This window comes from Sphaerodactylus townsendi, linkage group LG02 (assembly GCF_021028975.2).
Source record: "Sphaerodactylus townsendi isolate TG3544 linkage group LG02, MPM_Stown_v2.3, whole genome shotgun sequence".
In the NCBI taxonomy this organism is placed as follows: domain Eukaryota; kingdom Metazoa; phylum Chordata; class Lepidosauria; order Squamata; family Sphaerodactylidae; genus Sphaerodactylus; species Sphaerodactylus townsendi.
Window position 1 is genome coordinate 112,409,933 of NC_059426.1, and position 15,697 is coordinate 112,425,629.

The window sequence follows — 15,697 nt, forward strand, 5'->3', positions numbered from 1 at the left end:
CGGACTGACGTTGCGCGCGCAGTCACGGAAGACAGGCTGCAGAATTTAGAAGCTATTTGATCATGGGCGGACTTCTTTGTTGCTGAGAGTCTCCCCGGTAAACTTGGGACTCCGCGGAAGAGGGAGGCATGGCTGCGATTAGAGACTGGTGAGCAATTGCGATAGCTGAGTTGCCCTCCCCACCCATGTCCCTTTTTTACTCATTCACCAAAGGTTATTCAGCATGCAGTAAGGATTAGTTTTAAATTATGTAGCACGAGACAGTATATTCGTGCAATCTTTAAAAAATGGCAAATGTACTCCGTAAATCCATTCACAATGTCATGCGCTTCCACAGGTTTCGGTAAGATTATTTGGGGCAGTTTTTCACCAAGAAGATGTTAGCATAGATGCATTGTTCTCAAAATAGCATGCCTCTTCTTTACAGTAAATATGTTATAAAATAAAAATAAGGGTCGTGGGAAAGACTTTAATCTCTATGCAGAGAATCAACCCTTATAAATCAACCTCTTATAAATGCTAAGTTTCAAGAAGTTCAATGAATAGAAGATTGGGTGCTGTGTGGTTTCCGGGCTGTATGGCCGTGTTCTAGCAGCATTCTCTCCTGACATTTCGCCTGCATCTGTGGCTGGCATCTTCAGAGGATCTGATGTGGGAAAGCAAGTGGAGTATATATCTGTTGGAGTGTCCAGGGTGGGTGGGGAAACCTTGTCTGTGAGTAACAAAGGCGGCAACCAGGTCAATAGTTGAGGGCGTCTGAATAGAAGTATGAGTAACAATGAAGACTATAGCCTGGGAGTAACCCTGTAGATAGCAAGGTCACTGGTGGGAGCATCTGAATAGAAGTATCCTGGCCTTTGTTTCTTTTGTCTATGGTCATCCTGTGTTTGTGTGGAGCTGGTTTGACACAGTCTTGACCCTAGTATTTTTCAACACTGGCAGCCAAGTTCTGTTCATTTTCATAGTTTCTTCCTTCCTGTTAAAATAAGTACATTTTCCCCACCCACCCTGGACACTCCAACAGATATATACTCCACTTGCTTTCCCACATCAGATCCTCTGAAGATGCCAGCCACAGATGCAGGCGAAACGTCAGGAGAGAATGCTGCTAGAACACGGCCATACAGCCCGGAAACCACACAGCACCCAAGTGATTCCGGCCGTGAAAGCCTTCGACAATAGAAGATTGTTTTGCGTGTTCTAGATCTGTGCCATGTGCGGGGCAAGCAGTAAAAATGAAAGTGAAACCTTTTGAGTGGCATACTCCACAAAGTCGTTGTTGTGTAGCTTTATCATATTATTCTCACCCTGGAGGAGAAAATATATAATGGCAACAGGCTGTAAAAGAGACCCAGCACGGAAACATCTTAATGAAATTCCTCTGCCTATGGGTAAGGCAGGCATGTATGCAACATGCAAGCACTGCAACAAAGAAATGCAAGGCCAAATGGTCCAACAAACTGTTCACTTTGTAATAATTTCATAATTATCTATGTATTTCTAATAGTATAATCAAATGGTAATTTTCTGTTATAACTGTGACACTAACCTGAAAAGTTTTTCTAAAAATGAATCCTTAATCTGGTTAAAAATATTAATTATACTAGCAAGAAATTCAGGAGTTCAATCAAGTCTTACTGATTGGTAATTTAAATAGTGATTTAAATCAAATTCACCCTGTTGCAGGTCAGTTACTCCAGGGGACAGACTATAAACTATGGGGTGGGGACTTGCATTGGCTATTGGCACTTAATGGAGAAAGCTCCTTGCCCCATTCTGAAGATAAAATCAGGGCTTCATCTAGCAGGCCCTTGGTAAATAGAACATGGAGTTTGGATTTATACCCTGCCTTTCTCTCCTCAAAGCAGTTTACAAACTCCTTCCCTTCCTCTCCCAACAACAGACACCTTTTGAGATAGGTGGGGAGAGCAAACTGTGACTAGCCCAAGGTCACCCAGCCAGCTTCATGTGAAAGAGCGTAGAATCAAACCCAGTTTTCCAGATAAGAGTCCACTGCTCTTAACCACTACACAAAACTGGAATCAAACTTAACATTAAGCAGCTGACTGATGACCATCATATGTAAGTGTCATTCAGTGTTGTTCACTGAATTGATGGACAGACTGTTTAGCGCCACCCTAGTAAAAAAATCAGGGCATAAAAAGAACACTCCAGACAAGATAATTTGCTTCCTTATATTTATTATATATGTATATAATACATAAATTTCAGGTCTGTCTTATATTCTAGCAGCAAAGTCGGCCAACTCTTTGGATTCATAAATCCAATGACTGGAGCTGTGAATGGGCATGATAGATCTTTCTACAAACCTGAAAAGGGCCCAAATTTGTAGAAAAAAATGTGAAATTTAAAAAAATATGGGAAGGGGGGTTAAAAACCTGAAAATGATAAAAGGAAAATGATAAAAGGAATGCCTGTAGTTTTAAGCAATGGGTTCTCTCAGTGGCTGTTGTTAAGCACACACAGTATTCCATGTTGGGTTCTGTGAACAAAATAGCAGGAGAGGAGAGCAGAGTCTTTTCCAGGCCCATTTCAGCCTTTGGGGCAGGACTCATTAAGTCCAAACTTGACTAGAGCTGCCAAGTCCAAGTTAGGAAATTCCTGGAGATATCATGGTAGGGTTTGGAGATTCCTGGAGTCTGAGGAAGACTGGGCCAAGACCTTCCACCCATGGTTGCTACGATTAGTGAACTGGAGGCTCCGTGGCCATCTTCGCGTCCTTTATTTGGACCAGTTTTCCTTGCTCGCTGGGTCCGATGTCGACAGAATCCTGGCTGCTGTTAGACCTACAACCTGTCCTCTGGATCCGTGCCCCTCCTGGCTTATTAAAGCTTGCCGGGAGGAGCTACAACCCCATCTGTTGAATATCATCAATTGCTCCCTTGAGCAAGGAATATTTCCGGGTGGGTTGAAGGAGGCGGTGGTCCGCCCACTCTTGAAAAGACCATCTTTAGATCCTGGTGATCTGGCCAATTACCGCCCAGTTTTGAATCTTTTGTTTCTGGGCAAGGTAATTGAGAGAGTGGTGTTGGAGCACTTTCAGCGTTTTCTGGAGGACATATCGGCACTCGATCCCTTCCAGTCCGGCTTCCGTGCTGGGCATGGGACGGAGACTATCCTCGTCACCATCACAGATATGCTCTGCATGCAGCTCGACCATGGCGGATCAGTGTTGTTGGTATTGTTAGATCTTACCGCAGTGTTTGATGTGGTCGATCATGACCTTTTGGTCCACTGCCTGGCCGCTTCCGGGGTTCAGGGCACAGTCCTTCAGTGGATTGCCTTGTTCCTCCGGGATAGGGGTCAGCAAGTGTGGCATGGGGATCAGGCCTCCCAAAGGTGCCCGCTGGACTGCGGTGTTCCCCAGGGGGCCTTATTATCCCCGCTCTTGTTTAACATCTACATGCGACCCCTTGCTCAGCTGGTGCGGAGTTTTGGGCTGGTCTGCCATCAATATGCTGATGACACCCAGCTCATTCTGATGATGGAGGGGGGGCGACCTCAGCCCCTGCGGCTCTACAGCATTGCTTGGAGGCGGTCGCTAATTGGTTGAAGCAGAGCAGGTTAAAACTTAATCCATCGAAGACGGAGGTCCTTTGGCTGGGTCGCGGTGGGTGACATGGGGATTTTCAGCCGCCGGTACTGGAGGGGGTTTCTATAACCCCTACTCCCCTGGCAGGCAGCCTGGGGGTCCGCCTGGACTCTTCTCTTTCTATGGAAAGCCAGGTGGCCCACGTTACCCAGGTTGCCTTTTTCCATCTTTTCCAGGCCTGGCGGCTGGCCACTGTAATCCCAGGTCTCTCCCAGGTCGAACTGGCCACTGTGATCCATGCAACGGTCACCTCCAGGTTAGACTATTGTAACTCGCTCTATGCTGGCCTTCCCTTGAGACTGATCCGGAAGCTGAAACTGGTCCAGAATGCAGCGGCATGACTTTTGGTGGGTGGTTCTTTTAGAGCACATATCACCCCTGTGTTGCGCCGCCTACACCAGCTTCCGGTGGAATTCCGAATTGTTTTCAAGGTGTTGGTATTAACCTTTAAGGCCCGTGCGGCCTGTGGCCCTCATACCTTCAGGACCATCTCACCCCATATGTCCCTGGTAGGCCTCTGCGCTCTGCTGAGGCCAACTTGCTGACGATTCCTGGCCCCTCCATGGTGCGGCTGGCCTCTACCCAGACCAGGGCTTTTACGGCCCTGGCCCCTGCCTGGTGGAACGCACTTCCATCAGTTGTTCGGGCTCTGCGGGATCTTAGTGATTTCCGCAGGGCCTGTAAGACCGCATTGTTCCACCGGGCTTTTGGGGAGACCAGCCACGGATTGGATACCCCTGTGCTGTGTGCCACATCATCATCGGCATTACCTATGTGACATATTTCTGGTATTGTCTGTCCCCTCCTGGCCTAGAGATCAGGTGCCATCATCATTAGTCTTATCAGTTTTGTCTTATTATATTAGATTGCTGCTATTTTAATTATTTATTGTATACTATTGTTTTAGTTGTTGTTTTGTTGTACACCGCCCAGAGTCCTTCGGGGGTGGGTGGTTTATCAAGTATCATCACCATCATCATCAACAACAACAACAACAACAACAAATTTGTTCAGTCTTCTGCTGAAGGGATTTCCTCTGATTTCACTTTTTTTCCTGGTAGTAAGATCCTAGCCACTAAAATCATATACAATGCCAATTTCTAATTCCTTTTACTAATAACTGGAGCTAACATATTTAACAGAAACATCTTCAGTCTAAATTTGAAATCATATCCCAAAATATTTTCCATTAGGTTTTAGATCTCATACCAAAATTGTTTAACCTTTTACACCCCCACCCCATATGGTTAAAGGACCTTTCTCTTGTTTATATCTCCAACAAAGATCAGATACCTTTACATACATTTTAGCTGGTCTTACTGGATAAAGATAACAATGATAAAACATCTTGTAAAAGTTCTCTTTTAAGTTTATATAGCATGTAAATCTCAAATTCTTTCCCCAAATTTTATTCTATTCTTCTAATTTAATAACTACACCTAAATCTTGTGCCCATGTTATCGTATTTTCCTTTACTCTTTCTGTTTCTATTGTTAATAACAATTTATATATCCTTTTAATGAAGAAGTTCGCATTTTTACATAGTGCCTCCCAAGGTTCGAAATCTTACATTTCAAAGCTTGGTTTCTCATCTTGTTTAAATTTTTCTCTCTGTTGGTGGTATTAAAAACCATTGACATTGTTCTCCACTTACTAATGCAAATTGTCACAGGCCTTTTCTGCATCTAAAAATACTAAAACTTCTTGCTTTCCACATTTTAATTTAAATATTCAATAATATTTAGAACTACTCTTATATTATCTCTCAGTTGTGTGTTTGGGAGAAAACCACACTGGTTTTTTCCAATAGTATCATTCAGCGCCACTTTTAACCTATTTGCAAAGATAGCTGCCAATAGTTTGTAATCAGTATTTAGCAAAGAGATAGGCTGGGTACCGGTAATTTTTTACATTCCTAAGATCCTGATCTTTTTTGGAATTAATGTAACTGTTGCCTTTTTCCATAAGTTAGGCATTTTCCCTATTATAATAGTAATATATTATTCATAATTTGTTGCATAATGCAACTTACTTCTTCTGCATATGTTTTATAAAATATTCCAGTAAACCCATCCAGCCTTGGTACCTTTCCCATTTTCATTTTTAATAGCATTTTTAATTTCTTCTGATTATATAATGAGAACCAGTTGCACACTTTCAGCATAACCTACTTCACAGGGTTGTTGTGTGGATAAATAGCAGGAGAGGAGAATCATGTAAGCTGCTTTGGTCCCCACTGTAGAGAAAGGTGGCTCATAAGTGAAGTAAATAAATAATAAATATAGCTGAACATGGGAGGCAGATAAAAAGTAATTTGGTGAATGATTGAGAAGGAGAGGAGACTGGGAAAGGGAAGAGGATATAGGGGTTGCTAGAAGGGCAGAAGGAGGAAATCATATGGGGAGGAGGATACAGGGGAAAGTGAGGTGCCATTCCACAAGTCCTTGCGAGTTCCCTACCATACAAATATCCTGATCAAGTAGCTGCACCACACAACTGGGCCACAGTTTTACTAGGTAGAGGCTGCTGAGGGGTAAGGGGAGAGGAAAAGCTTAAGAGAGTGGCAGATAAAGGTAGGTTGGCTGTTGGGGGAGTTTGTGGAGGGGGTGGGACTTCAGAGGGGTTTGATGCCATAGACTCCACCCTCCAAAGCAGCCTTTTCCACTAGGGGAAATAGGGCTGCCAACCTCCAGGTGAGGGTTGGAGGTCACCCAGAATTGCAACTGTTCTCTAAATGACAAATCTCAGTTCCCTTGGAGAGAATGGTTGCTTTGGAGGGTGGGCTGTATGGCATTGTGCCATGCTGAGGTTGCTTCCCTCCCGAAACCTCGCCCTCCCAAGCCTCAGGCCCACAAATCTCCAGGGATTTCCCAACCCGGAGCTGGGAACAGAATTGATCTGTGTAATTGGGAGATCTGGCATTATGTAATCCAGAGAGCCACATGCTGTGTTTGTTCTGGAAGAAGTGTGTGGCTGATCTTAGGTGAGCAGTTTGCAGTTAACTACACAAAGACAGTACAATTTTTGGGGAAAAAAACATTGTGTAACTTCATTTTTCTTCACTTTTTAATTGTAATTGCTTGTTACAAGGAAAATCTTGACACTTGGGTAAGCCACCATAGCTAATAGGAAAAGTGGCCTGTAAATATTTAAATTAATTGGGATACATTGATGATAATTTGTACTTGGGAGCAATAGTGGATTGGTGGTTGAGCCACTGGCTTGAATTATATTGTCCTTGTGTTTCCAACAGGAAGAAACATTAAATCTGTTACAAAATCCTGGAAGATACTGTGAAGAATCATGGAAGATAAAAGACAAAGAGCTAGAGTACAGGGTGGCTGGGCTGGACCTGCTAATATTAAAAGAGCCTCTCGTTCAGGCAAGATCCTATTTGTCTCTGTATTTTAATGTATAGAAATGAACTGGTAATGTTCAAAGGACAGGTTGTTTCGTAATCTTTACATCCACCCCTAGTTTAGTAAATTCTTACATTTGTTAATCTAAGCAGAGAATCTGAATAATACTAACTTTGTGCATTCATTTTGGTGAATGCTGCTGATGAACACTTGGCACCCTCACAGTACTTATGGGTTTCTTGATGGGGGTGGGGGGAGCCATTAGAAATAAACTGATTTGTGCTATGTGATGTAGTGGTTAAGGTGTCAGGCTAGGATCTGAAAAAACTGTTTAAACCCCCACTTTGCCATGAAAACTTGCTGGGTAACCTTGGCCTAGTCACACACTCTCAACCTGGCAAGTATTTGGAGGGAAGACCTTCAAGGAATACCAAGGGCATGACACGGAGGCAAGCTATCTCTTGTATTGAAAATCCTATGGGGTCACTATAAATCAGTTGTGAGTGAATTGATATGAAAATATATATTTCCTATCAATTGTCTCAAACATACATGTTATTCTTCTGGCTGGTTTGGCTGATTTGTTTCCTTTTTGTCTTAGCTTCTGAGGTTTCAGATCCCAGTAATCAAGTCATTTCAAGCATTGCACAATCCCAGGTGAGAAGAGCAAAGCCAATTCCATCTGAAAGGCAGTTTGCTTTTAAAGCACCAGAAGAGGTAAATACCAAGTTTTTAGAAAAAGGAATTGTCAAGAAACTGGTCTGTTAATGCAGTTTCTTGTTGTATTGAAACAGTGGTTCAAGCTGAGTACTAGCTAAAGCCTTTTCTGCACGGGTGAGCAAGCGGGGGTGCACTGACATAGTTGCAGTCAGTACACACCCCGGGGCCATTCGCACGCCGTTCTGTAAACAGCCCCAGCGGCCCACAGGGCCATCTTTGCACTGGAGAGAGGGGAAGGAATGAGACCCATCTTAAACCTGGGAGGCCTGAACAGGTAACCGTTAATAAAGTAGTTGAAAAGGTTACCAGGTCCTGATAGTCTTCCTCAGTTACACCTGGGTATACGATTTGAAACACGGGATCTACTAGACTCATGTTCCCATGTCAAAATATGGGCAGACTATCACAAATATCTCTGTATCCAATAAGGTTCCTTCCACTTCTAGTATATAGAAGGCAATGTCATAAGAGACTCAGCAGTTGGAAGAATGGTCCTACAGACTCTTAAGTGTTTACACTCACCATCCTGAGACTGGTAAATCAGTTTGCTAATCTATGTGCTCAGATATCATAGTGATAAAAACAGGGTTGTACTTAACAGTAATTGTTGTGTGTCAAGTGGTCACCTGTGAAGTCACATATTCTTCTACCCTGCCATGCTGCTGCACACCCCAATTTGATAACTTTACCTCACACTAATGGCAGCAGAGAGGAACTAAGGGAAGGACACTTCACCTCCTCTATGTCATGTTTGAAAAGATGGGAAGTCGCATGTTGGAGGAGGATGGAGCACCTCTGGGCATTTTGGGCTTCAAAAGATCCTCTCAGTAACAGGTCTGGGCATGCACAGTAGTCATGTTTGACTGCACAGGTGACCACTCAATGAACAACAGTTACAAGTGCAACCCTGTTTCCTTTCTTATCCCCTACTTCCCTTAAACTGGAACAGCAGATGTTCCACTACTGCATCACATGTGCAATGAGGCTCACAGGGTATTTTTTCTACAGCAACTTTTCTGGATGTGTTTGTGAAAATATAGATACTCTTAACGTTCGTACATCAAACCAGCCCTTTCTCTTTGAGACAAGTCTATATTCCTGGTATACAATTTACTTTTTTGTTGTTTTGTGGCTTAGGTGGTGCGACAAGTCCCAGCGCCCGTAATAATAGAGTGAGTATGAATTCAATGCCTCCTCTGCTGAATGTGGTTCTTCTCATGTGGGAAGAGGGAGCACATTAGCCTTTCTCCCACATTCACATTTTAGCAGCAATGGAAATGGTCCCAGTGACCTGCAGCCAGTTTGGCTCTTGCTGCTATAGCACATTTTCTTTGATAGCCTTTATATATGCTTGAATCTTAAGAATGCCATGTCAGATACACATATTTTCTCATTGTGATAACCCCATGATGGCTTTTTCTTGCCTTGTCTGCAGGAAACAGGGTCAGTATGAGATCAGCGTGTTGCCATCAGGAGTGTCTCGGTGAGCAGATAAGACACCTCTCTAACAATTAGGTTGTGACAGAAAAATGCCATTGGCTTGGATCCTGTGCCAAACCTCCACTGATGGAAGGGTTTTGGTGAGCTGAGGGAGAATTTCTTTCTGCTCCCTTCTTCTCAGCTCCATATTCCCTTAAAACAATACTCTTGGGCTAAAGGAGTATAGCGTCAAGTGGGAGTTGGTGGTCTGCTGAGGGAGAAGAAGATTGCCACATGTTGCTGCAGTTGCCCCTCTTCCATCTGATGGTTCTCAAACTATAGGATTCTGTCTCAGTTCCTGGACCAACTGATTATTGTTTAATGCCTTTGATTGAATTTCTGCATAATCTTGAGTTTGGACAGAATTGGCATTTGAATTTCAAAACATATTTGCTCATTTTGAGGCAAAAACAATTGGAAAACCTGCATATTGTGGTCATATGATAATTAGTATTTTATTTTTATTTACTTTTGAATAATTCACCTTGCTCTCCAAGGCTCAAGGTGGATCACCTTGCTCTCCAAGGCTCAAGGTTGTCCTGGATCTTTCATCCAAATTATGCTTCTCTTAATAAGTCAAGCAGTTGCTGGTTCGAATGATACTGTTCATGTCTGCAGTATTTTTCACCAACAGATGTATTGTGTGTCTACTGCATATGTTCCTGAATATGTTTCCTTTTGGGTTATTGTGTTCCATTGAAAAATGTTCATTCAGAACCTCAGGTAAGAGAGAGGTTTCAGTCAAAAGAATTTCTCAGGATATCTTTGCAGTTATCAAATGAGAAACAACCTGAGGAACAGCAAAATCTTTTGGTGAGGATGAATAATAACTTGGAAATCTCCTCCCAGGTTCTCTAAACTCTCAGGGCCTTGGGAAGAATAATCCCCACCACCACTGACCCTTGATAGTCCATTCTTTCTGGAGCATGTTTAACCCTCCTCAGCCTTTTTTTAAAACAATCCCTGCTGTGAACAACCAACTTGCATCATCCACGCAGGGGCTATTTAACTATTAAATGAAATTATGCTTTGAGAACTTTTTTTTTAATATAGCAGGAAATACTAAAATGCATTCTGAATAAATACACATAATTCTGAGCTCTCTGAAGCATCAAATTTATTTTCCCATAGAGGAAAAGATAGTCTGGCCCTAAACAGTTTAAGAGCATAAGAAAAGGCCTGATGGTCCATCTAGTTCAGCATCCTATCTTGCAGAATGGCTAACCAGTTACTCAGTTCATCGAGGTTCACACCCTCCTCTGATGTTGCCTCCTGACACTGGTGTTCAGAGGTTTATTGAATGTGGAGACTTCTTTTAGTCACAAGGACCAGTGGCCATTGATAGACCTGTCCTTCATGTTATCCTTCCACTTATTTAGCCATCCACTTATTTGATGCTTTAAATGAGCGAGATCTCTGTGGTTTCCTTAGCTCTCTCTAGGCTCTTCAGCTATGTTGACCACAAAGGCATAATGCTACCTATTTAGCTGGAAGAGCCAATGTAGATACTTTGCAGTTGTGTACATATTCTTAGAGTCATACTGACAAACAAAGATGTTTGAGATGGCTGTGCGCTGGGAGTTTTAGTTGTGTGCCATTTAGTAACTGTCAAAGAACTCATCTATAAAATTGCAGGTGAGTGATATCTGCCTTTCAAAACACCTGTAGCAGTCCTGACTGACCTTTCTGTGGAAAGTACTTTGACTACAAAAGTTCCCATAGACTTTGACTACTATGACTACAAAAGTTCCCACAGACCTGTCTGTGGAAAGTACTTTAACTACAAAAGTTCCCATAGACTTTGATTACAAAAGTTCCTATAGTCCAAAAAAATCCAGTTGAATTAACTTAGAATGAAAACCATGTATCAGAAAGATAAAAGTGTGTTTGCACTGAAACAGATATGCAGTTGTGCATGACTATACCAGTAGACCATCTGTTCTCTTTAAAATGGAGAGTCTTATACCCATATATAATCTGTTTGTTTCCTATGCAAGGCTTCTTTTGATACCTGACTTCATTGATGCAAAAGAAGGTGACTGGATGTTTGAACAGCTCCTCCAGGAGGTCCCTTGGAGGCAGAGAACACATATCAAACAAGGTCACTGTACAGTCATTCTCTCATTTAATTGCACCCACTGTTTTTACCATTGCAAATCCTTTCTGATTTGGACACTGTGACAATGCATACCATACTTTCCTGCATACCTTATTTTAAAAGTCGGCTATCACCCTACTTTCTGTACTCTTTTTGTGATTCCTGGGTGTCCAGGCCCATCATTTAGAGGATAAGGAGGAGGAATATTTGGATGATGTCTCCAACAATTGATGATAATGCACTGACTTTGCCTAGAGCAGTATCACAGAGCTAATGATTGAGGGAGGGCTGACTAAGACTCACTTTAAACATCCCTTCTTGGCTCTTGGCCAGATTAGCACTGCCAAATGGATTTAAAACAAAACTAAGTGTTGCACAGGGAATGGTGGGGAATGTTTGGCAGTTCATAGAACTAGAACGAAAAGAACCTGAAGGCAAGGTTCCTCTGTGTGCTACCTATGGGTGCCATGGTGTCTACCAAGCTTTTCGGAAAGCGTGAGACCACTGGATACTCTCATTCAAAAGAAAAGGTTTTCCACTGGAGGATGAGGATGTCTGCTGTGCATCTGAGCTTTCCTTAGGCAGTGTCTGATTCCATTCCCCCTTCAAGATTTCCATCTTTCTTTGTGTGAGGAGGAAAATGCACCACTTGGTTCCACCTCTGAGACAGCCATTTGGTGGTGGCATTCACCAGCACCTCTCAAAATTACATAGGTGCCCAAAGGCCCATAAAGGTTTGGGGACCTCTGCCCTAATGCAGAACTTAATGGCTATGAGCATGCTGTTCTGGTTTTGTCCACATGAGGGCAGTTGAGCTACTTATCACTTTCTGCAGTTCAGCATTGCATTCTAGATTACAGAGCTATACCCTTTTCAGGATAAAGTTGACAGGAGATGTGTGCATTAATCCACCACCTCTTCCTGTGTTGTAATGCTCTGTGGGGTCCTAATGCCTGCCTCCCCCTTTCCAATTATCAGGCAGCATTTTAAAACCTTATTTAATTGCAGCTTCCGTCGAAACCATTATTATATGCAGTGGGAAACATAACACTTTGTTAAACTAGCATTTATATTGCTCCAGAAGCCTATTGATGAGACCTGCCTTTTTTGTAAAGTTCTGCCCGCCATTTTCATTCCAGAAAATGGTGGGTGCAACTGTACAAAAAGTCAGGTCTTGCTAATAGGCACAATACAAATCAGGTCTTGCTAATAGGCACAATACAAATGCTAGTTTAATAAAATGCTATGTTTTCCACTGCATATAATGTTTTCAATGGAAGCGACAGTTTAAAACATCCATGAAAAGACCTTTTAAAATTCTGCCTGAGAATTGGACTTCTTGACAGCGCAGTGCACACTGCTCTGACTTCCACCAGAGAACACACAACTTCATTGTCATCTTTATCCTGAAAAGGGTATAGTGGATGAACACCAAGAAATCTTCTTGGCTTTATCATACAACATCTTGATACTATATAATGTACTGAAAGTGAAGCTTGCTGTATTTTCATAAGGAGAAGGCAGAAAAGTCAAGTACAAAAGTGGGGCGGGGTTCCCCACTTTGAGCCAGTTTGCTGTAGTGGTGAAGAACAGTGGACTCTAATCGGGAGAACTGGGTTTGATTCCTCCACATAAACTGCAGACTTTTATCTGGTAAACTGGATTTATTTCCTCATTCCTACACATGAAGCCTGCTGGGTGACCTTGGGCTAGTCACAGTTTGCTCTGAATTCTCTCAGCCCCACATACTTCACAAGGTGTCTGTTGTGGGGAGAGGAAGGGAAGGAGTTTGTAAGCCACTTTGAGACTCCTTGCAAGAGAGAGAAGCAGGGTATAAATCCAAACTCCTCTTTCTTCTTCTTTCTTCTGTTTTCAAGCTGTGAACAAAGAATTTTTACTGCGATATGCTCGTCTAGTCCCACTATGACACTATTGATGGTTTTGTATGGGAATTATGCACATTGTACTTTGTTTTTCTTTAGATTTATCTTATGAGGAGCCCAGACTCACAGCATGGTATGGTGAACTTCCATACACTTACTCTTGGCTGACGTTGCAACCAAACCCTAATGTACGTATGTACCTATAAGTAGTTGTTGATGCAGAGACTAGTAAAAAATGCCTTGTAGTTCAGCAGTGGTCAGTAGATTGCTGAAAGTGATCGGGGAGCCATGTATTGGTTTATTCCTTATTACTTTGTAAGAGATGCAACAAATACTGAAAGTAGTACTGACATTTGGTTGAAATCAAACGTTCTTTCAAGAGTGATTCCATATTTCACAGTGATATTGGACCAATGAACTCAACTGTTTGTATCGGGTATGTATGACCACTACAATTCATGTGGTCCATGTTTAAAACTGCCCTGTTTTGTCCCTCAGTATCAGAACTGTAAGTGTAGTCTATTTTAGATAATAATTACTGTGGCCAGTAGGAATTTGGAGCAGTATGGAGAATAATTCTGCGGTGGTTACCTAGTGAATTTTCCATAACAATTGGGTTGTGATGAGTCCTCGATTACTGAATAATTCTTGCAGCATTACGGGATTTATTGTATGTTTAGCTCATTAAGGGGGTTATTCAGTGAAGGGGAAAACCAAAAAAAATATTGCAATGATCAAGCACTGAGTAGTGCTAGGTAGGAGTGAAGGAATATTGACTCTTGCTCAGTTCTGTTCATTCAGCAATGAAATCTTAATAAGGTTTCATTATGTTGAATAGAAGATATGAGATCACCTGTTGTCATATCTCCTAAAAGGAACATCTCCAAGATACACATTAACTTGAGTTCACCATTTGAACTGTGAAGATTGCACTGGAGGCTGTAGTTTTGAGAATTGTTTGCTAGAGTACTGTAATTTCTTCTTAGAGCTACAATGCATAGATATCACTGTTGGGTACAAACCAGTTTAAAGCAGGTTTAATTTTTGTGATGAAGGCATAATTATGCCTTCAAAATTTAGACCTCTAGCTTACTCTATGGCACTGGCTCTGGGTAGATGTGACCGGTTTGGCATGGTGATAAATATATGGAATCAGGAGAATCCCCATTTCATCATTAAAGTGCACTGAGAGATCTTGTTGTCTCAGACCAATTCCTTTCTCTCTGACCCTCAGCGTTTCTGACAGGATAAAATGCTTGAGGGGAAAATCATATGCAGGCCCCTTTCCCCAAAGTTCCTTGGAAGCAAGGTTAAACAAAAATGTGGTTGACAGATGGCCAGCACAATGACTCTTTCTCCCTTTATATTTTATGTATAATGTCTTAAATTAAAATGTATGTTACTGAGGATTATGCTCGGATTAGGCTCTTGGTGATGCATTCCCTGTGCTGCTCTCACCTGGACCACTCAGAGTTCCATGTTCAGCAGTGAACTAACAATATGACATGATCAGATGTAATGCTAACCCAAAGCTTAACATACAGAATGTGAGCCTTTACCCAAGCCTACTGTTCCCAAATGAGTTTATGTTTGTGTGCACTTGTGTGACAGAGGAGTCATTAATGTTGAGTGAGTTGAAATGCGATTGGTGAAATATGCAGGATCGCCAATTTACCTTGTCTGTGAAGAGAACTCATAAGCCTTTCCACAGCTCTGACCTCAGCTATGCCTTTTAGCTTCTTCCTGTCAGTTTTGACCACTTTAAGAAGGAGTGGCAGTTACAAGTAAGAAGGATGCTTGCTTGAGAGGTGAAACATCAAAGCATGCTCTAATCAGCATGAAGAACTATGCTTGAAATCAGGCATAAGCCAGTAGGTGGGTGCGTGTTCCATAAGTCGGCCATACCACAAGATAGGTCATGCTAGTGCCGCTTTCATTGCTTCTCAGTTATTTTCAGGGATAATCATGTGATCCAGAGCCTTACTGAATATGAGTAAGTCTGACCAGTGCATTTGAGAGCTCTGTGTACACTGCATTGATCAAAAACTGGCAGTATATAAATGTAAGTAGTAATAATATTGACTTATTTTAGTGGCATTCACTGTTGACCATGCTGAAGGATCGCATTGAAGAGGTCACTAAGCACACCTTCAACTCTCTGCTCTGTAATTTATATCGAAATGAGAAGGACAGCGTGGATTGGCACAGTGATGATGAGCCTGCACTGGGAAGGAACCCTGTCATTGCCTCACTCAGCTTTGGCGCCACCCGGATGTTTGAGATGAGGAAGAAACCCTTACCTGTGAGCATCATCCTTTTTTTCTCTTTTTTTTCCAATATAGAGAAGATTCTGTTACAATTAGAACTTCCAATTGGTGATCTCGATTGGTCAGTCTAGTATTATGGCCTCTTCTATTCAGATACCTAAAACTGCCCCAAGAGTCATTTTTGAGGATTCTTGGAACTGTTCATTGGGTTTGATACAGAAACATGGAGAACATTGAACCAGTGTTGTTCAGTCACATCTGCTGAGGACTTCTGTTGC

General features: G+C 42.2%; 1 protein-coding gene across 4 annotated transcripts in view; it reads left to right on the forward strand.

Annotated features, from left to right (window-relative positions):
- Positions 1 to 29: 29 nt before the first annotated feature.
- ALKBH3 (alkB homolog 3, alpha-ketoglutarate dependent dioxygenase) overlaps positions 30 to 15,697 on the forward strand; it is a 70,900-nt gene continuing 55,232 nt past the window's right edge. For 2 of the 4 annotated variants that reach the window (XR_007243479.1, XM_048483761.1), the window contains exons 1-8: positions 30 to 148; positions 6,867 to 6,995; positions 7,574 to 7,689; positions 8,830 to 8,864; positions 9,128 to 9,175; positions 11,169 to 11,272; positions 13,252 to 13,340; positions 15,245 to 15,454. Coding sequence is in view for 3 of the 4 variants with exons in the window: in XM_048483761.1 (XP_048339718.1) it covers positions 6,917 to 6,995; positions 7,574 to 7,689; positions 8,830 to 8,864; positions 9,128 to 9,175; positions 11,169 to 11,272; positions 13,252 to 13,340; positions 15,245 to 15,454 (681 nt within the window). In the remaining variant the exon portion in view is untranslated. The remainder of the gene's footprint in view (positions 149 to 6,866; positions 6,996 to 7,573; positions 7,690 to 8,829; positions 8,865 to 9,127; positions 9,176 to 11,168; positions 11,273 to 13,251; positions 13,341 to 15,244; positions 15,455 to 15,697) is intronic. The other 2 variants (XM_048483764.1, XM_048483762.1) reach the window with 2 other exon arrangements.